General features: G+C 41.8%; 1 protein-coding gene across 3 annotated transcripts in view; it reads right to left on the reverse strand.

The window, feature by feature from the left end:
- Positions 1 to 16,979, reverse strand: part of LOC120416849 (RNA-binding protein 24-like) — a 104,346-nt gene that overhangs the window by 30,982 nt on the left and 56,385 nt on the right. For 2 of the 3 annotated variants that reach the window (XM_039578739.2, XM_039578738.2), the window contains exons 2-5: positions 8,093 to 8,888; positions 7,884 to 8,010; positions 7,713 to 7,730; positions 1,426 to 1,486 (exon numbers count right to left, since the gene is read on the reverse strand). In XM_039578739.2, the coding sequence (XP_039434673.1) occupies positions 1,426 to 1,486; positions 7,713 to 7,730; positions 7,884 to 8,010; positions 8,093 to 8,332 (446 nt within the window). In that variant the 5' untranslated portion in view covers positions 8,333 to 8,888. The remainder of the gene's footprint in view (positions 1 to 1,425; positions 1,487 to 7,712; positions 7,731 to 7,883; positions 8,011 to 8,092; positions 8,889 to 16,979) is intronic. The other variant, XM_039578740.2, reaches the window with a different exon arrangement.

Consider the following 16,979-nt stretch of genomic DNA (forward strand, 5'->3'; position numbering starts at 1 on the left):
TTAAAGTATTGAGATGTAATATTTATATGGAATTTCTGTATACATACAGTATAAAAGTTTTGCTACTGGCAAAATTTCAATACGTCAATGAGAATATTTTGTTTCACGTCTTTTTCCAATCAGTGCACTCAGGAATATTTTTTTCAGATCCTAAAAATGCCTCAGAACTAATTACAACTTTGATTAAAAATACAATAAAAATCTGCTTTACATGTTTTTTTTCCGCGAAAATGTCTATTTTAAAGCAATACTTATATTTTTCGATCCCTAATTTCTTGGACAAGACAAGAGGAACGGTTGACACAAAATTGCATTGGCCTTAGGAGCTTCAATAAAAACGGTATTTTACCATGACCATCAACTCCTTTTTTTTCGCGGCAAAAGCTCCACGTGGCACATCGCAAAAGTCACTTGAAGGTCATCCTGCGGTGGCCAAAATGTCCCACCACTTAAAACTGGCCATCGGCAAAGCGGTAAAAAAGCACCCAGTCAGGAAGAAAACCTTACAACATTCCACCGCGCGCGCCACAACGCGCCATTTATTTTGCGTTTGAAAAATTATAACTCACTTCGCACTTTTCGGGGTCCTCCCCCCTAAAAATAGATCTTTCAGTCAGTCAGTCACAGCGCGCAGACATTGGCCAACGTCAACGTGGTCTTCCTTCTTCGGAACCCTAATAACTGATTTTAGTTGCAAGTTTCGGAATCGATTTGCTGCCCGGCTGGGTTTTCCAGCCAAAACTTGTCAAACTTGATTTTTTTATGTTGTTTAAAAGGGGAAAGGGAAAAACGAAATGATCGAAAAACAAAAGTGAGAACAAGAAGTATTTCGAAATGAAACAAAGGAACGAAAATTGTATTTAGGAAGTGCTGCTATCGACGAAATGTCACGTTATGAATAAAACAACGAAACGGGACCAGTCAACGTTCTAAATAGATTTTATTCAGTCATTTTAAACTGTAACAGTTGGACTACCAGGCAAAAGAAAATAAATTTCGAACAAATTTCAATCAGTAATTTCTCAAAACATAGCAATTTGCGCCACATGTAATTCTACATGGAATTGCTGTAAAAATTACATGTCTTTTTCTGCTTGGAAGTCCAGGTGTTAAAGTCGCACGGAAATCAAGTCTGATAGCGCGAAAAAGCAAAAGTTTCGATAAATCGTACGGCGGAAGGGGGAGCCTCGAAACAAAAATTGAAAACAAAAACAAACTCAATGAAGAAGGCAACTAAAGTGTGTGTCGGTGTGTTTCGAATTTTAAAACCCACTTTTTTTTCCTTCTGATAATTTTCAGAACTTGAGCACGACCCCTAGAGAGCAAAATGGGAGAACCTACGACGGCGTAAAACTGTCTGAACTGGTGTTTAAGAAGACAAGGAGGAAGAGGTAAAAGAGAACTAGAAAGAAGAGCTGAACTTACCCAAACTGGCTCGGTAGCACAGGATATCCTGTCCGGAGGCCTGCCGCCGTGAAGGGGAATCCTGGAAAAACGAAAAACGAAAGCAAAAACGTGGTTAGACAATGCACAGTGTCTGTGTGGACTCTGAACGTGAGAAAAAAAATGATACCGACCGATATCGATATCGGTTCTTCTGGGGGAGGGGAGTTTGATATTTTAAGGTTTTTAAAGGTTTCTTTTCGGGGCACACAGAACACAGAACAAAAAAAGAATCACACAGTTTAGCACGTGCACGTGCGGCTGGGGCGCACCGGGAATTTTGAAAAACGGAAAGTGGGGGTTATGACACTATTGATAAGGAGTATCGAGGCGGCGGCCAGGATGTCTGGCTGTCGGAAAGGTGACACTTGCGATCACCCTGGCGGCGACGACAGCGGCGTTGACGGCCGGAAGTAACCGTGATAAATTGGGGGAATGGGATTTTTTTTTTCAAATTTTATGGTTGAATAGAAGTTTACTTAACCCTCTATAACCCAACACGCCTACAGGCGGGTTTCGATCTAAAAATTGACCGAAAATCAGTTTTCAACCAATTTTTGATCCTCAAAAAGCAAGGAAGAAAGAGCTTTTAAAATTTAAGAAAGATTTCTCTCAGGGGTCAGCTTTGGCTTTGTTTTTTTACGAGCATTTCAAAAGCTTCATGTCAAAAACTTGGTTCGATCTTGGTTCGATTTGGACTTCACTAACTTTGTATGTGGCTGACAGTCGTGACGTAGCCGTGGCAAATGTGGGCACTAAAATTTCCATACACTTTTGAATGAAGAAAATAAAAAAAAATGGCTTTTGTTTATGGTAAAATAGATTCGAACTGCTGAAAATTGCATTTCTGTTAAAATAGTCATTTATGCAAAAAAAAATCTGAATTTAACCTCAAAAATTAATTAAGTCAATTCATCATGAATTACATTCTTTATTAGAGGTAAAGACAACCTTAAATTAAAATAGATGAAAAATTAACTTTGACACATAAAATGCAACTTTAGGAAAATATTTTCATGAATTCAACGTAGTATGTTTTAAACGTCAATACAAAAAAACCTTTGTGGATGTAAAAGTTTTAAAGAATAACCAATTTAAAATAACGACCAAATTTTAATGTTTGTTCTAAATCAAGCATTGAAGCAAAATTACAAAAAATGACCAACATGACTAAAGTGACAAAATGACTAAAATGATCAGAAAGTACAAAATGACCAAAATGACCAAAATGACCAAAATGACCAAAATAACCAAAATGTCCAAAATGACCAAAACGACCAAAATGACCAAAATGATCAAAATGATCAAAATGACCAAAACGACCAAAATGAACAAAATGAACAAAATGATCAAAATGAACAAAATGACCAAAACGACCAAAATGAACAAAATGAACAAAATGATCAAAATGAACAAAATGACCAAAATGACCAAAATGAACAAAATGACCAAAATGACCAAAATGACCAAAATGATCAAAATGACCAAAATGACCAAAATTACACAAATTGACCAAAATGACCAAAATGACCAAAAGACCAATATGATGAAAATGACTGGAATGATTTTGTGATTGCCCACTCTCCATGTAAAAAAGATTTTTTTTTGTATGGACAATTGTCCAAGAAGCGGGGCGGGGTTTACATTTCCAAAAAGTGTCCACGTGGTTTATGGATGGTCCCTTAGCAGCCGTTATAAAATGTTTAATGTCTATAACTTTTTATTTTTCAAATACATTTTTTCCAGACTCCCAGTATACGATGTATGTTCTGCGTCGTATGTGTGCGTGTGTGGTATTTGTGTTCAGTGGCCCGTAACCGTAAATACGTATGTAAACAAATCATCAAAGTAAATCGAGTTTTGCTTTTGTCGTCGTCACAGTCGTTTTTTGCTGGCTCAGTGTGGCGTAGTGTTTGTGTTCATCATTCAGCTGGGGGCCAATATTGTGCTCCCCGGCAAATACACCCAAGGGAGTTAGTTAGTTAGTCATCCCTATTGACAGCCGAAATCGGTAGTGGGTGGTGGCGCTACAGAGTTTGTAAACTTTGTGTTGGAATGGATGGTACCAACATATCAGAAAAAAGAACAAAGAGGAAACTCTATACCCAAATCGCTCAAAAACTATTCAAAATGTTAATTTTTTTTCAGAGAAAAGAAATATCATTCTGATCACTAACCATTTTTTTAAGTATATTGCACTTGTCAAATGCGGTGTTAAGGTTAAGATATCAAATTAATCAACTAACTTTTTTCAGTGCAGCCTCAATCAAATAGAACTAAAGCATATTTTCTTTCAGTTTGCTTCCAAGGAAATATATTTTTTGAAGTTTATCAAAACAACTCCTCCCAAAAAATCTGTCCCCCGAATTGACGTGTTGTCGTCACTAGTCGTGATTATTTCCGCTTGGATGCACTAATTAAAATGGCTTTTCTCGCCATTCGCTGCGCTGGTTAAGCCGGTCAGAACGGCAACGTCGCGCGCAGTGCACCCAAAAGACAGTTTTCAAAAATAGAATCTGGCGCGACGCGACACCAAAGTAACACAACCGTGCAATATATCTAGGTGCACGAGCGAACGTCACCCCAGGCAGCGGCCGAAATGTCAAAGTGCGACTAGTGGTGTGACACCTGTCAGACGTGGTTTTCAACTAGATGGTTGCTGTCATTAGATTTTTCTAACATTTTTCCTTTTAACTTTCTGTAATCATGATAAAAAAATATAACCGCACTGAAAAAATGAATATTTTTTTACAAAAATATTGCAAAATGACGAACCCCTTGTTGCACGAGGAAAAATGAGAGATTTTCAAATTTTCCCAGAAAACTAATGTGCTCTTTTTCCAAGGAGGCACATTCGGTGGAAAATAAATCAAGCCTCCCGCGCAACCTTCTTCTGCTTCGTGATTTTTACGTTGAAGCGGAAAAGTTGTTGCGACGACGTCTGTCGTCAGTCAGATCTCCATGGTATTGAAGCCGCACGTCACAATTCTAGGGCGTGCCAGTCGTCACACGATGTCAATGATTTCTGGATGATGGCGATGGTGAAGGAGGAAAATAATGCCAGGCTGGTAAACATCATTGTGAGGGAAAGTAAATTAAGCTGACGGTTGGGAGTAGATTTAAGACAGTTGAAGATTGATGGAAAGTCTTTTCAATTCTTTGAAAAAAAAATCGACGGCATTCGTTTCCCTGTTGAGGAAAAGTTTACAATAAAGTACAATTTTATCTTGCTCTAAAATCAACATTTTTCCTAAAAAATAAATTATGAGACTTTTTTAATTTTTTCATTATTATTTAATTATTTTTATTAATCTTTTTTTTAACTTTTTAAAGGAGCTATTATACTACGGCAAACAAACAAACGAAAAACAAACTCACAGTTTTTTTGTTCTTGGCAGTTTGCCAAACTCACAAACCGCAAACAAAACTCGCAAACTAAGTCAAATGTATGCAGGTTGACGTTTCAGCAAACAAATGCTGCCTGCAACTGCCAAACTGACAAAAAGTTGGTTTGTTTGCGAATTTGTTTGTTTGTTTGTCGTAGTCTAATAACTTCTTTACTGAAAACAAAAGCTTACGTAATTCTAATGAATTTAAATAACGACATAATAATAAAGAATAAACGTTATAAACTGTATTCTTAAAATTTGAAATAGATAGAAGAAATGTTGTTTTTTACGATAAGTTTTGTTGGCTAAAATTTAAACATTAAATTACGAATTTTCCGTTCATTCAATGACAATTAAATACAAAACCTTCTCCATTGTCCCTCGTGATGGCATCGCCGCCGGCCTAGGATGATGTGTCCAGCTCAGTGGGCCGAACATAAACATTCCACCGCGAAAAACAAGCAAACGATCATCGGCCCGGGTCCACAACAGATCGTAATCGAAAAGCAACAACTTTTCCAGCAGAATGCTTCGGCTCCGGCGTAGTTAATTTTCCATTTCGAAGTTGGGTGCTGCCGTGGAGCTGGTAATTACCAGTTGGTGAAGCCGGGGTTGGGGCTGTTTTTATTTCTGTTGTCCGTTCCATGTCCAGTTGTTGATTTATTCACTCAACATCGTCATCATCCCCGAAAAAATCTCTCGGAGAGAGAGGGTGCTGGGTTGAGGGTTGAGGTAGTTGGTGAAAGTAAAATACACCCGAGAAATGGGAACGTTCTGTGTTTTATTTACACATCGCCAAGCCAAACCAAACCAGAAAAAGCAACTCAGAATAGCCGTCATCGTCGCATCACGCGAAAAAGTCGGGGGAAAAGTTTGGACCGCCGGAAAAATTAAAAGTTTTTGAAAGAGGCACAACAACCGCCCGCAACTTACTCAAAATTTGGATTTGTTGTCCAATCAAAGTCAGCAAACTTTTCAATGCTCGAAAGTTGAGATTTTCTCCTCAAAAAATCAGGATTAATTTTTAAAGATTTCCGTCTAGACGGGAACCAGCCAAGCGCGTTTTGACGGTGGGAGATGATCTCTGGCTGCAGCAGCAACACTCGGAGATTCATTACTCCTTCGTGGACGGAATAAGTAATTTTAAGGTGGCGTTGGTGGTGGGAGTGTTTGGATGGCTGGTATGCAAACAAATTACTGAAATGTGTTGCACTTGCCACGAGCAAGCGGTTTTTTTGTAACTCTCCATGTTTTTCATTATTGTGAAAGCATACACGTGTTCTTTCGGTTGGTTTGGTGGGACAAATTGCTCTGAGGTGACTCTGACTTGTTTCGTTTTAAGGTAATGAAAAGAACAATAATAATAAACGGTGAACAAAAAGATTGAGATTCATGCTGGAGATTTACATAGATTACAAAGTATTGAATAGCAAGCTTCCCACACTTAAATTACAACGACAGCGATTTACAATTTTATTCATTGACTAGGAATCCACTAAAATTTATTTCTGTCAATTAAAGCGTGTTCAGGGAGCCCAAATCTATCATACCTCGACGAAACTGAAGCGTTCACTGACATCAACTTCAAAAATGTAGAGTTGTGTATTCAGGTGATGATCATTATCGGATCAATTGAAAGATTTCATCCAAGGGTCCTGATTTTCGGTTCAAAGATCAGAAATCACTCACTCATCGCCGAGCGAATCTTTGCCGAGTCGAGCTCGCAACCAGTCCAGTACACTTAGGCTACCAGCGGCTTGCTCAATCGCTTCTCCCAGCGACACAAATACTTCGTGAATTTCTTTGCCCACTCCGTCCATCCACCCGAGTCAAACACGAATACGTTCAGAGAGGGGAGAATCTAACAACATACCAGCTCGGCGCTCTTTTGGCCTGCACTACCACAGTTTGCCGTAAATTTGTATTTGGAATGATGGAAATTGCTTGTAAATGTTTCTTTGATGTCGTGTTATCAACAAAACTGCAAAAAAAATGATAACATTGATTTTAAGCAGTTTGATAACTGAGTAAAACAAAGCCGATCGCAAACTATTTCGACTCAGCGACTGAGTGACATAACGCAATCCGTCTCTCTGTACTACCGCTGTACTACCCGATTCGCTGTACTACCCGATTGAAGTGAGAGGGAGAGCAAAGAGAGAGTATTCTGTAACGATTGGTGTGGAAGCGACAAACGGTAGGAAACGAAGTGAGAGGGAGAGCAAAGAGAGAGTATTCTGTAACGATTGGTGTGTAAGCGAAAAACGGTAGGAAACGTTCAGAACAGTTTTTGTCGCTTTCAATGTGTGGTCGCGAGTGAATGAGTCGTTTTGGAGCAATCAGTACCTTTGATTTCATCATTCATTCACTAATGAAAACCGAAAAAAAAACAGTTTAGGCTGGGTAAAACTTGTAAATGCTCCAAAAGTTAATTTTTTAATCCATTTTCATCTTTATTAAGCGATGTGACCACTGTGCAATGTTATAAAATATTACCAGTAATTTTTTGTGTTTTTGAGGTTGAAATTTTATTAGAATTCTTAATGATCAAAACATTGTTATGATTTTTAAAAGGGTTGGGCAAAAAATTTATGACAAAAAAGGAATTCTAAATAATGTTCAGTTAATCATGCGTTTCTTCTGTGTTGTTAAGATGAAAAATCTACATAGTTAACACTAAAAACTGTTAATTACATTAAATGAAAATGATGCCAGTTTTGAATAAATCAAGAAAAAAATATTAGAATAGCTTTATCATATAATCTAGCAAAAATCATAAAATAAGTTAAATTAGCAAGGTGTGTTAATTTCCAAAATAAATAACAAAAAGCATTTTAGCACTACAACATTTATATTTTAGTAGCATTTAAAACTTAGTACCTGACAGTTCCATTGACACTGAAATGGAAGAAAGATACTCTGATTACAATCCGGAACCATAACCTCAACGAACCATGCGTCTCCATTGTTTGACTTCAAATGGAGTCCCATGGTATTTTTCAAAAATATCTTATGTTTCGATGTTAAGCCTACTTTGATCAACCAACTTACCAGGTGTGATATTGCCTCGAGGTTTTGCGCCCAGAATCGCCAGATTCACGTTCGCTTTCCGGCCGTCGATGATCGGGTTGGGTTCCTTGCACGCCCGCTCGGCGCTCATCCGGTCGCCCATTATGACCTTTAATCAAAAAACGAAAAAAAAAAATAGCACAGTTAAGTTTGAGGTTAGGTTTGCCGGAGGTGTCAACAAGCGTGCTTACAAATCCGTAGCCTCGGCTTTTGTTGGTCGTCCGGTCCGTGATGACCACGGCCTCCTCGATGTCACCGTACACGCTAAAGTGCTCGCGCAGACTTTTGTCCGTGGTGTGGTAGGGCAGCCCGCCGACGAACAGCTTCGTCCAGGTGGTGTCCTTTTGCTGGACGCCGGTGGTGGCGCCACCCCCGTTCGACGGAACCAGGGCCAGTGCGTCGGCCGCGTCCGGTGCCACTTGCATCAACATTATGCGGCTACGTTTGGCTGCGCTGGCGGCGGTCGCTGTCACGAGCTCGGGCGTCGGATGCGAAATCGAGGGGCTTTCGCACTCTGGTTTTCGCTTCTGACACTTGACAGCAGCGGACGTCACCTCGAGAATTTTGACGGCTTTTACGGGGACCGGCGGCACGCGGCACAAAAAAAGGGCGGCACCCTTGGCTGCTAGCAGTTTGTTTTTGTTTTTTTGAAAGAGGGGGGTGCTTTTGGCGGGAATTGAACTCCTCTTCTTGCTTTTTGCCCTTTTTTTCCTGTTCAAGTCGAACTAAACAATTACACGCAAATACGCGGGGAGAGGGACACACAAACACAGAAAATCACAGATTTTATTGCGTTCTTTGGCTTTGCATTTAGACAGCTGTTCTCACTGGGTTGGGTTGAGTTGGGTTTGATTTGTTTGTTTGTTTGCAGATTGACGGTTTACGTATTTCGCACTAGTTACGATTGATTTGGTGGTGGTGTAGATTTTGAAAATTTACGTTTCTTCCTTAGACGTTAAGATGAGATCTCTTCAAAAATTGCACAGACTGAAAAGAGAGAAAAGAGAGAATGGAAAGTTAGTCATCGGTTAAGTTTTATCAAAAAGTACACGGAGAAAAAAGAGTTCCCAAAATCGTGAACATGCGTTCATGAAAATGGGAACAAAGTGTTCAAATTGCATGGCACGTTTTTCAAAAACATGTGATTCATGTGGTTAGCTGTTTTGTTTTTGTTTCACGTGTATTTTTGTCTAGAATGAAACTGAGAGTAAAATGCTCTCTGCCCGTTATGGCTTTTCTCTGTCTGTGATAGTTCGATTTTACTACAATTTTGAGAGCACTTCCCTGTCATTTAGTTTGAACTTCACGATTACTTTTGTACAAAAATCAATCAGTATGGTACAGAATAAAAAAAAAGAACACCAAGGAAAAACTCGAACAATTCCGTAATCGAGGCATTAACGCGAACCAATAAAGCCCAGTCAAGTGTGACCTCCGGCCTGCGCGAGGTGCTTGCCGGTATCACCGGGGGAAGTTCCCAATTGTCGAAAAATTACGCCCCACCAGTCAGCGGCGCAGAAATGAAGGAAAATAACGAACCGTACTTCGTATTGTATATTAAACAAATAAATGAATCCTCTTCAGGTATAAAACGCGACGCGACGCTCGCGACCCTCGCCGAAAAGTACATAAATTATATTTCGCAACAGGGCTATACCTGTGAACACTGAACAACAGTCTGCATTGCCCGAGAGTTGGGAACTAATGAAACGAATTTGAACAAGTACAGAACTTTTGGTCAGGGATGGAAATGTTTTGTTTAATGAGTAACGAATCTCAAATGATCATCACTCAGTGCTCATTTGAGAATGAGTTAAGAGAATTAGGTTGACTCTCTCATGCGGTTAAGGCAATCAAACCCCAAATCGCGAATTAGAATGAGTAATGAAAATGTCATTTTTAGGTCTTCACATGATCAACACCTAGAACTTATTTGCAAAAGAGATCAATAAAAAAACATCTCTTCTAAAAAGGTATTAAAATTAACAAATTTCTAACTATCGCTGTTGTTTCCCACCACTGCCCGCCCAGGTGAGTGTGTTTGGGTTTCCAGCAAGAAAAGCCGCTGACAGACGGTCGGCTGGCCCAGACCAAACAGAAACTTCAGAACACCCTACACATGGCCATCGCTACCCCGAGCGATGGTCATGCCCTCGCTCTCTCTGGAGGGTTGCCGACTCGAACGCGTTCAACAGTAGTAGTTCGTTCGTTTTCGTTTTCGTTTTTCGTTTTACGGAGCAAGGTGGGGGACGCGGCCTCAAGTCAGTCCAAGTCCGGTTTCTTGTGGAAAAAAGGGTAGTGGCCGAACTAGTATTGCATACCAAATGAACACCACCGGAAGATATAGAGGATCAGGAGGGGGATGGTTAAAAGAAATTAGTGTAGGTGTGAGTGGTAAGAACTTGGATGACTTGAACCGTTACGTTAATCTAAGTTTAAAACTGAACAAAGGAAATTTAAAATTATAACTCAAAGTGAAAGGCCCGAAAGAAATTGAATGAATATTTGTAAAGATTTTTGAATATTCAACTAACTGTAGATTAATACGAATGAACCTATGATTTATTCCAACTCTGAATGGATTTTTAAAAAGTTACTGGAAAACGAACAATGAAAACTAACTCGACTAGGGAATATTAATCCCCCCATTCACTTTGCAAAAATAAACAGATACAAATAATAAATTAAATAACAATTGAGGAAAAATATTCCACATTACCTGAAAAAATAATAAATATAAATAAATAAAGATGACTTACTTGTTGGGGACATGTGGAAGAATGTGTTTCCGTTTTTCGAAGCCAATGTAGTATAAATTAAACCTAAAAAGCCAATATAACAATAATATCAAAGCAATCTCTTACTCCAGAATGAAGGAGGGAGATAGCAAAACAGAAATTGCCATACTAAGCCTCTTATTTTTTTATAGCGAACACTTACCAGACTATATCAAGCAGCAAGACTATAAGTGGGTTCTTTTTTTCAAAAACCATAAAGCTCATCTTCGCTGTCGCTGCTGTACCCGTTGAAGTCAGGAAGCATCAGTTCATCCCCCGAATCTTCGTCCTCTTCTTCCTCATTGTCTTCATACTCCGATTCCACGAGCGAGTTGTATAGCTTCCTGGTCTCCACTTTGAATTTATTCTTATCCATAGCGAGCTACTGCCAGTTCTCCATTGGAGACCCACTTCGGCTGATATCCTGCCTGATGCAAGTGCGCCAAGTGAACTGTGGCCTGCCTCTCTTCTTCGGAAGAGGGATCCTGAACTCCATCGCCGTCTTGAGGATGCCCTCGGTTGTACTTCTCAGAATATGTGAGTAGAAATCAATTCTGGCTATCCTTATTTTGTTGTTGATTGTGCGGCCGTCCAACAGCAACGGGGCCAAATACTCCACAAGCTCCTCTCTCTCCCCATCGTCCATTACCGGCTCGAGATCTCCTTCGTCCCGCTGTGACAGCTGTTCACCGGAATTCTGAGACATAACAGCTTCCCTACTGTCTTGAAGTAGTTGAGAGACTTCCTCCACCGTGGCAAAAGATTCCGAGATTCCGAGAGAAGACAGGACTTCCGGACCATCAGCACTCAAGTGAATCAAAGTTTTCAGCATTTCGTTCTCCATCCTTCTGAGAGCGTTTCTATTTTGTTTCAGTATGGTGCTGACTTCCATGGAGTACGTGACAACAGGTGTTATGAGCGCGTGATACAGGCTTCTGACTACCTTCCACTTAAGATTAAACTTTGTGAGGAAAGCACACAACGTCCGGAACGCCTTCTCCGCCTTCTTGATCCTCTCTGCTGTTGTCTCCGTTCTCGTTAAACTGCTTGTGATGAAAGCTCCCAGGTACCGAAGTTTTGTCACCAACACTAGCTCATGCGTGCCGAACATGAACTTTGAGTCCGGCTCTCGATTATCTATCAGTGCCGGGTCACGGATCAATACTCTGGTCTTCTTATGGTTTATCTCTAACCCAATACTGGCGAGTAACGGTTGCAAGCTGTCCAAAATTCTTGAAACATCCTCCACTTTCTCCACTAGGAACAGCAAATCGTCCGCGTAAGCCAATACACAAGGAAGCGAGATGGTTCCAATATGTTCCAGCCTCAGCTCCGGGATAAATTCCAACAAGGTCAAAAGAACGTGATGGATCAGCAGGGTGAAAATGTAGGGACTTATGGGACAGCCTTGCTTCACGCCTCTGTTTTTCTCCACCACGGCAGTTCTCTGACCAAACCATTGAAGCGACGTTCTTTCCATCAGACACGTTCTGATGATCCGATTGATGAGATAGACCGGTACCCCCATATCTCTCAGAACAAACCCGACCTTCGAAGTGTCAACCCTATCGAAGGCCTGTTTGATGTCCACTGAAACAAGAATGGTGACCAGGTTCTTCCGCCACCTCTCATCCAGAATCCTACGAAGAACAAAGATCTGATCAGCCGCACTTCGTTTCTGCTGGAACCCCATTTGGTAGGATAGTAGCGGCGGAAGTTGCTGCCGAAGTCGTTGAAGAAGCCAGGATGCGTACACTTTGTACGCCGCAGAGCATAACGTTATGCATCTGTAGTCGTTGGTATCCTTTGGCTGCGGGACCTTCGGAATTGGGACTTGGAGAGTTGACAGCCAGATCTCTGGCGGGGTGTTGTTTCTGAACACATCTTGAATCAGGTTGATTAGATCCTCCAACAAAGCCTCCGAACCATATTTAAAAAATTCCAGGGGGATGCCATCCAGACCCGGCGCTGCATTATTCTTCATGGTTTTGATGATCGCCAAGATCTCCTCCTTTGTCGGTGAGTCTCCCAGGATACCTTCTTCGTCGAACTGCGGACATGGGACGTCTTCCGCTTCCGCCAGCTTGTTCTGCCATTGTTGGATACTGATGTACCGTTTCTGGCCCTTCCTTCTATCATTGTTGCGTGAGTGTGACTTTAAAAATCGAAAAGTTTTAGACATCCTTTCCAACGGACCCAGACCCTGAAAACTGTCAATGAACTTTTCGACCTTTTCCTCAAAGTGGGCCTCTTCTGCTTGCAGAAACTCCTCTTTGGCCAAGTTTCGCCTACGCTTCAGATCCGGGTTCGTTCTGTCTGCCAGCAGCTTCTGACGCGCCAAAAAATACTCCTTGGAAGCCGCTAACCTTCTAGGAGTTTTTGGGGATCCTGCCTCCTTCAATGTTGCTTCCGCTGCTTTGATCGTTGCCTCTTCAATACGCTTCCAGTTTCGCTGACTGCTGTCCGAGCTCACCGGGATGTCCTTCAACCGCTGATCCACTTCTAGCTGAAACTTTTCACGAACTGCTTCGTTAAACTTCAGCTCCTCCAAATCAAGACGGACTCGTTTAGCCGGATGCGAGACAGTGCTGCCGTTTCTGGGGACCGCCACTCTTTGGGCACTTGTCGAAACCTTCGCTTTCTTGAAGACACACACCACCACTTTGTGATCGCTTACGATTAGCGGATGGAAAAAGCACTTCACCTCCGGGAATACAATCCAATCCAGCTTGGAGATTGCCACGTGATCTAACTGGGAAGATGATCTTTTGTTCGCCCAAGTGACTTTACATGACTTCGATTGGCTCAGCGTAAGATAATCCTTCATACGCTCACAATGTAGGAGATTCTTTAACGCTAGACCATTTGCGTTGCAGTAATCATGATGTAGATTAGTCCCTACAAAGCGCTTGTCCTCTTCCGAAAGGTCGCGCTTGCCAATCCACGCGTTCATGTCTCCCATCAAGACGATCTTGTTCCTTAGGGCGGCCGGAAGGTTGATGATGTATCTGTTGATGACTTCAAATTCTGAACAGCTCGAAGACTCAGCGTTCCTGACGTAAGTAGCAATAAATAGCGTTTCGATGCCGAATAGATTCACAATATACGAGCACGTGTTGTTGCTAATCCTCTTCACTTTCTCCTTTCTAAAGATCGCTTTGTGAATCAATATCGCGGTGCCACCTCCTTGTCTTGCTTTCACGTTCCCTTGCTGATTCACATTAAACCAGTGATAGTTCTGCGTTACCAGCGAACATTCCGCCAACCTGGTCTCCTGTAGTCCCACCACCACAAACTTCTGCGCCTCAAAGAAATCATCCATAGCTTCTCGCTTCTCCACTTCCGAACATCCTCGTACGTTCCAGCTAGCAAATTTCAATGTTTCCGTAACACCTGTACGGTCCTCCGGGAAGCACACTGGGAGAGAATGCGCAGAGATCTGCGATTCTCCACATCTTGCTCGCTGCTGCCAGATCCCGAGCTGCGACCGTGCCGGTTGAATTACATTCTGCTGACTAAGACTAGGACCATCGTCTATCGATGTTTGGGCACAGTGATCGGCGACAAAACCTTTCCCAGCCTGCTCACCGTAAGCACGCCTCTCCAGTGGAGTTGAACCAGCGCCCGCAGCCGTGAATTCCGCACTCAGCCGGTGGTTCGCCGATTGTACTTCCGGAGCAGCAAGGACCAATCCTGGAGAAACTCCTACTCCGCCCCATTCTTGCTGATGCCCATCCTGATTCTCGCTATCCATAACTCCAACCGAGACGGAGGCAGAGCGCGTGGCACTACTAAGGCGAAGCCTCTGAATCACGCTATCGTAATGATTACGGATTCGGCGTCCGCCTCTGCTTTTCCTGAAAGCAATCCTCAGCAGTTTGTGGGCAACACCGCTGTCGTTGTATGATGATATTGGCCCGTCCTCTTCGTACACCTCTATTTTGCAATCCCAAATCTCTGAAACCGCAACAATTGTTTCCTCACCGCCCCACAAATCGCCGAATTCCAGTTTCTCAAAAAACTCTATTATGTGCTTCTCCTGCACATTCAGGTTCCGTCGCGCCTCCTCCTGGATTGCATAGATAATGCCCGGCTCGAAACGCTCGCGGTTCCTCTTCATGTGTTGTACAACTTCCCTTCTTAACTGCCGGATTCCCTGGGCGTGTTCTGGCGACTCAATCGGAAAACCATGGAATTGGTTAACTAGCGCCCCAAATAGACAATGGCCATCTCCGGCGATCCTTCTCACTAAAATCACCCCCGCGTCATATTTCACCGTTTCCATTTTCACGTCTCGTTTCCTCCAATCACCCCACGCAATCAAGCCGCTCCAGCCGCAAACGTTCCGCAACAAATCACACTACATTAGGAAGAGAAATTTAGGTAATTCTTCAAATTACCCATTCATAAAATTGCTGCATACCGGACAGAATTCTTTTTGTGAATTTAACCTTTTAATAAACACGCACTGGCGACCACGCACGAGTAAACTATTTAATCCTCAACATTCATTCACTTTCACCTCTTTCACCGCGCAAAAAAAAAACTTTTATGAATGACGTTTCTCAATAAAGCCCGCGCGGGATAATGGCACCAGTTTGACAGCAACACGCGGCGACCGTTAGCACCATCAAAGTGACAGCACTGCGCAATGAGCGCTACACTCTAAACTAAGAACATATTGTTTTAGATGAATTTTGTACCGCAACAAAAGCGATATTTAACGTACAATAATTGATTATTTTTATAAAACGATTTCACATACCTGAAGATGGATCGGATTACCATCTTACCAGCAGACTTCGAACGGAGATATCACAAGCCTTGGATAATCCTCCTCAAACCCGGCGGCATCCGCAGCAACTTGACCACGTAAAATTACCTGTCATCCCTCTTTCGTGGAGACAGCTTTCTTTTTACATCCATAATTAGTTATTTTATCCTTCCTGTTGCAACCCTGAAAATTGATTCGACAAGAGCATAAAAAAAATAGAGCGGCAGAGGACTTCAAAAGCTACGCATTTTTACAATGAAAGAAACAAATAAATAAAATAATAATACTAATATCATCTCGCAACGTAGCTTATCGTGTGAGTACTCGCGCTAGTACTACAGAGTAAAAGCACTTTCCATCGAGTGATAATCTGGTCCGCGTGAGCGCTTTTCTTCAAAGAGGTCGTTTTGTTCTTAAGAGAACATCTTTGTAAGCATTGCCCATAGGATAGCTTACCGTTTTGATGACTGCTGAGGATCCGGATCCCTTGCAGCCTGTCGCTACAGTTAACTCATCCCTTTAACCTCCATCCGCCACCCGGAGGCACGCGCCGTAGGGCTGCCAAAGTCCTGACGACCCACAGGACCTGGGAAAACCAATCTTATCGTCCCTAAGCGTAAAGACTTTAAGACTAGCTTTCATTATCAAAGCCCACGGCGTTCAACAGTAGTAGTTCGGCGCGAAAAAGGGAAGAGAGCGATTGAATTTATGAATTCGATATTTCCGCTCCAGGCGTTCGACCTGCACCTCAAACTCCACCGCCGCCGCCGCCGTCCCAAGTGCTGAGTATCGGTACGGTTTCCCAGGGGTCACCCCCGTGTGTTTCGTGTTCCGGGCGGTAATCGTAGTTTCATTCCTCGAGCTTGCACCTTGTTTCATATTGCTTTGCTTTCTTTTTGGCTTCATATGGGAGTTTACACTTGGGTACGGAACAGCTTACGGGTGAGGTTTCAGCTGGATATTTTCAGTTGATCGGTTCTGGAATTGATTTACAATCGTTTAAGTGGGCCGAGTGTGCGATGATCTGTGGCCGCAGGATTTTTGGCAGCAATAATTTTGGGGGCATAAATTACGGATGCCAAGGAGAGGGTTGTGGCGAATCTAATGCCAAATCGGTGATCCATCAAATTTTGAAAGGTTTGGACGAAAATGAGGAATTTTATCGAACCCTGTGATTCCAAATGATGGAAACAATATTTTTTAGAAATAGGACAAATTTAAACATTTTAAAGATGTTTTTTAGAATTATTTATGTTTCTCAACTTAGTGAAATACATTGAAAACTACACGGTAAAAAACATGGTAATATTACATCTGGGAATGAGTAAATCTTTTATGTCATAAAAATGTGTAATTTTTCATTTAAAATCTGTAAATTCACCACTTTTTCGTGGTAATGCCACTTTTTCAATCTAAAATAAGGTAGAGGCAATAAAGATCAAGGCTTCCAAGAATAGTTGACAGTTCAATTTGAATGCGTATGACGGTATGTGCGTTTGAGATTCTTTGTGGGAAAAATAAAGAGAT

Source organism: Culex pipiens, chromosome 2 (assembly GCF_016801865.2).
Source record: "Culex pipiens pallens isolate TS chromosome 2, TS_CPP_V2, whole genome shotgun sequence".
Taxonomy (NCBI): Eukaryota; Metazoa; Arthropoda; class Insecta; order Diptera; family Culicidae; genus Culex; species Culex pipiens.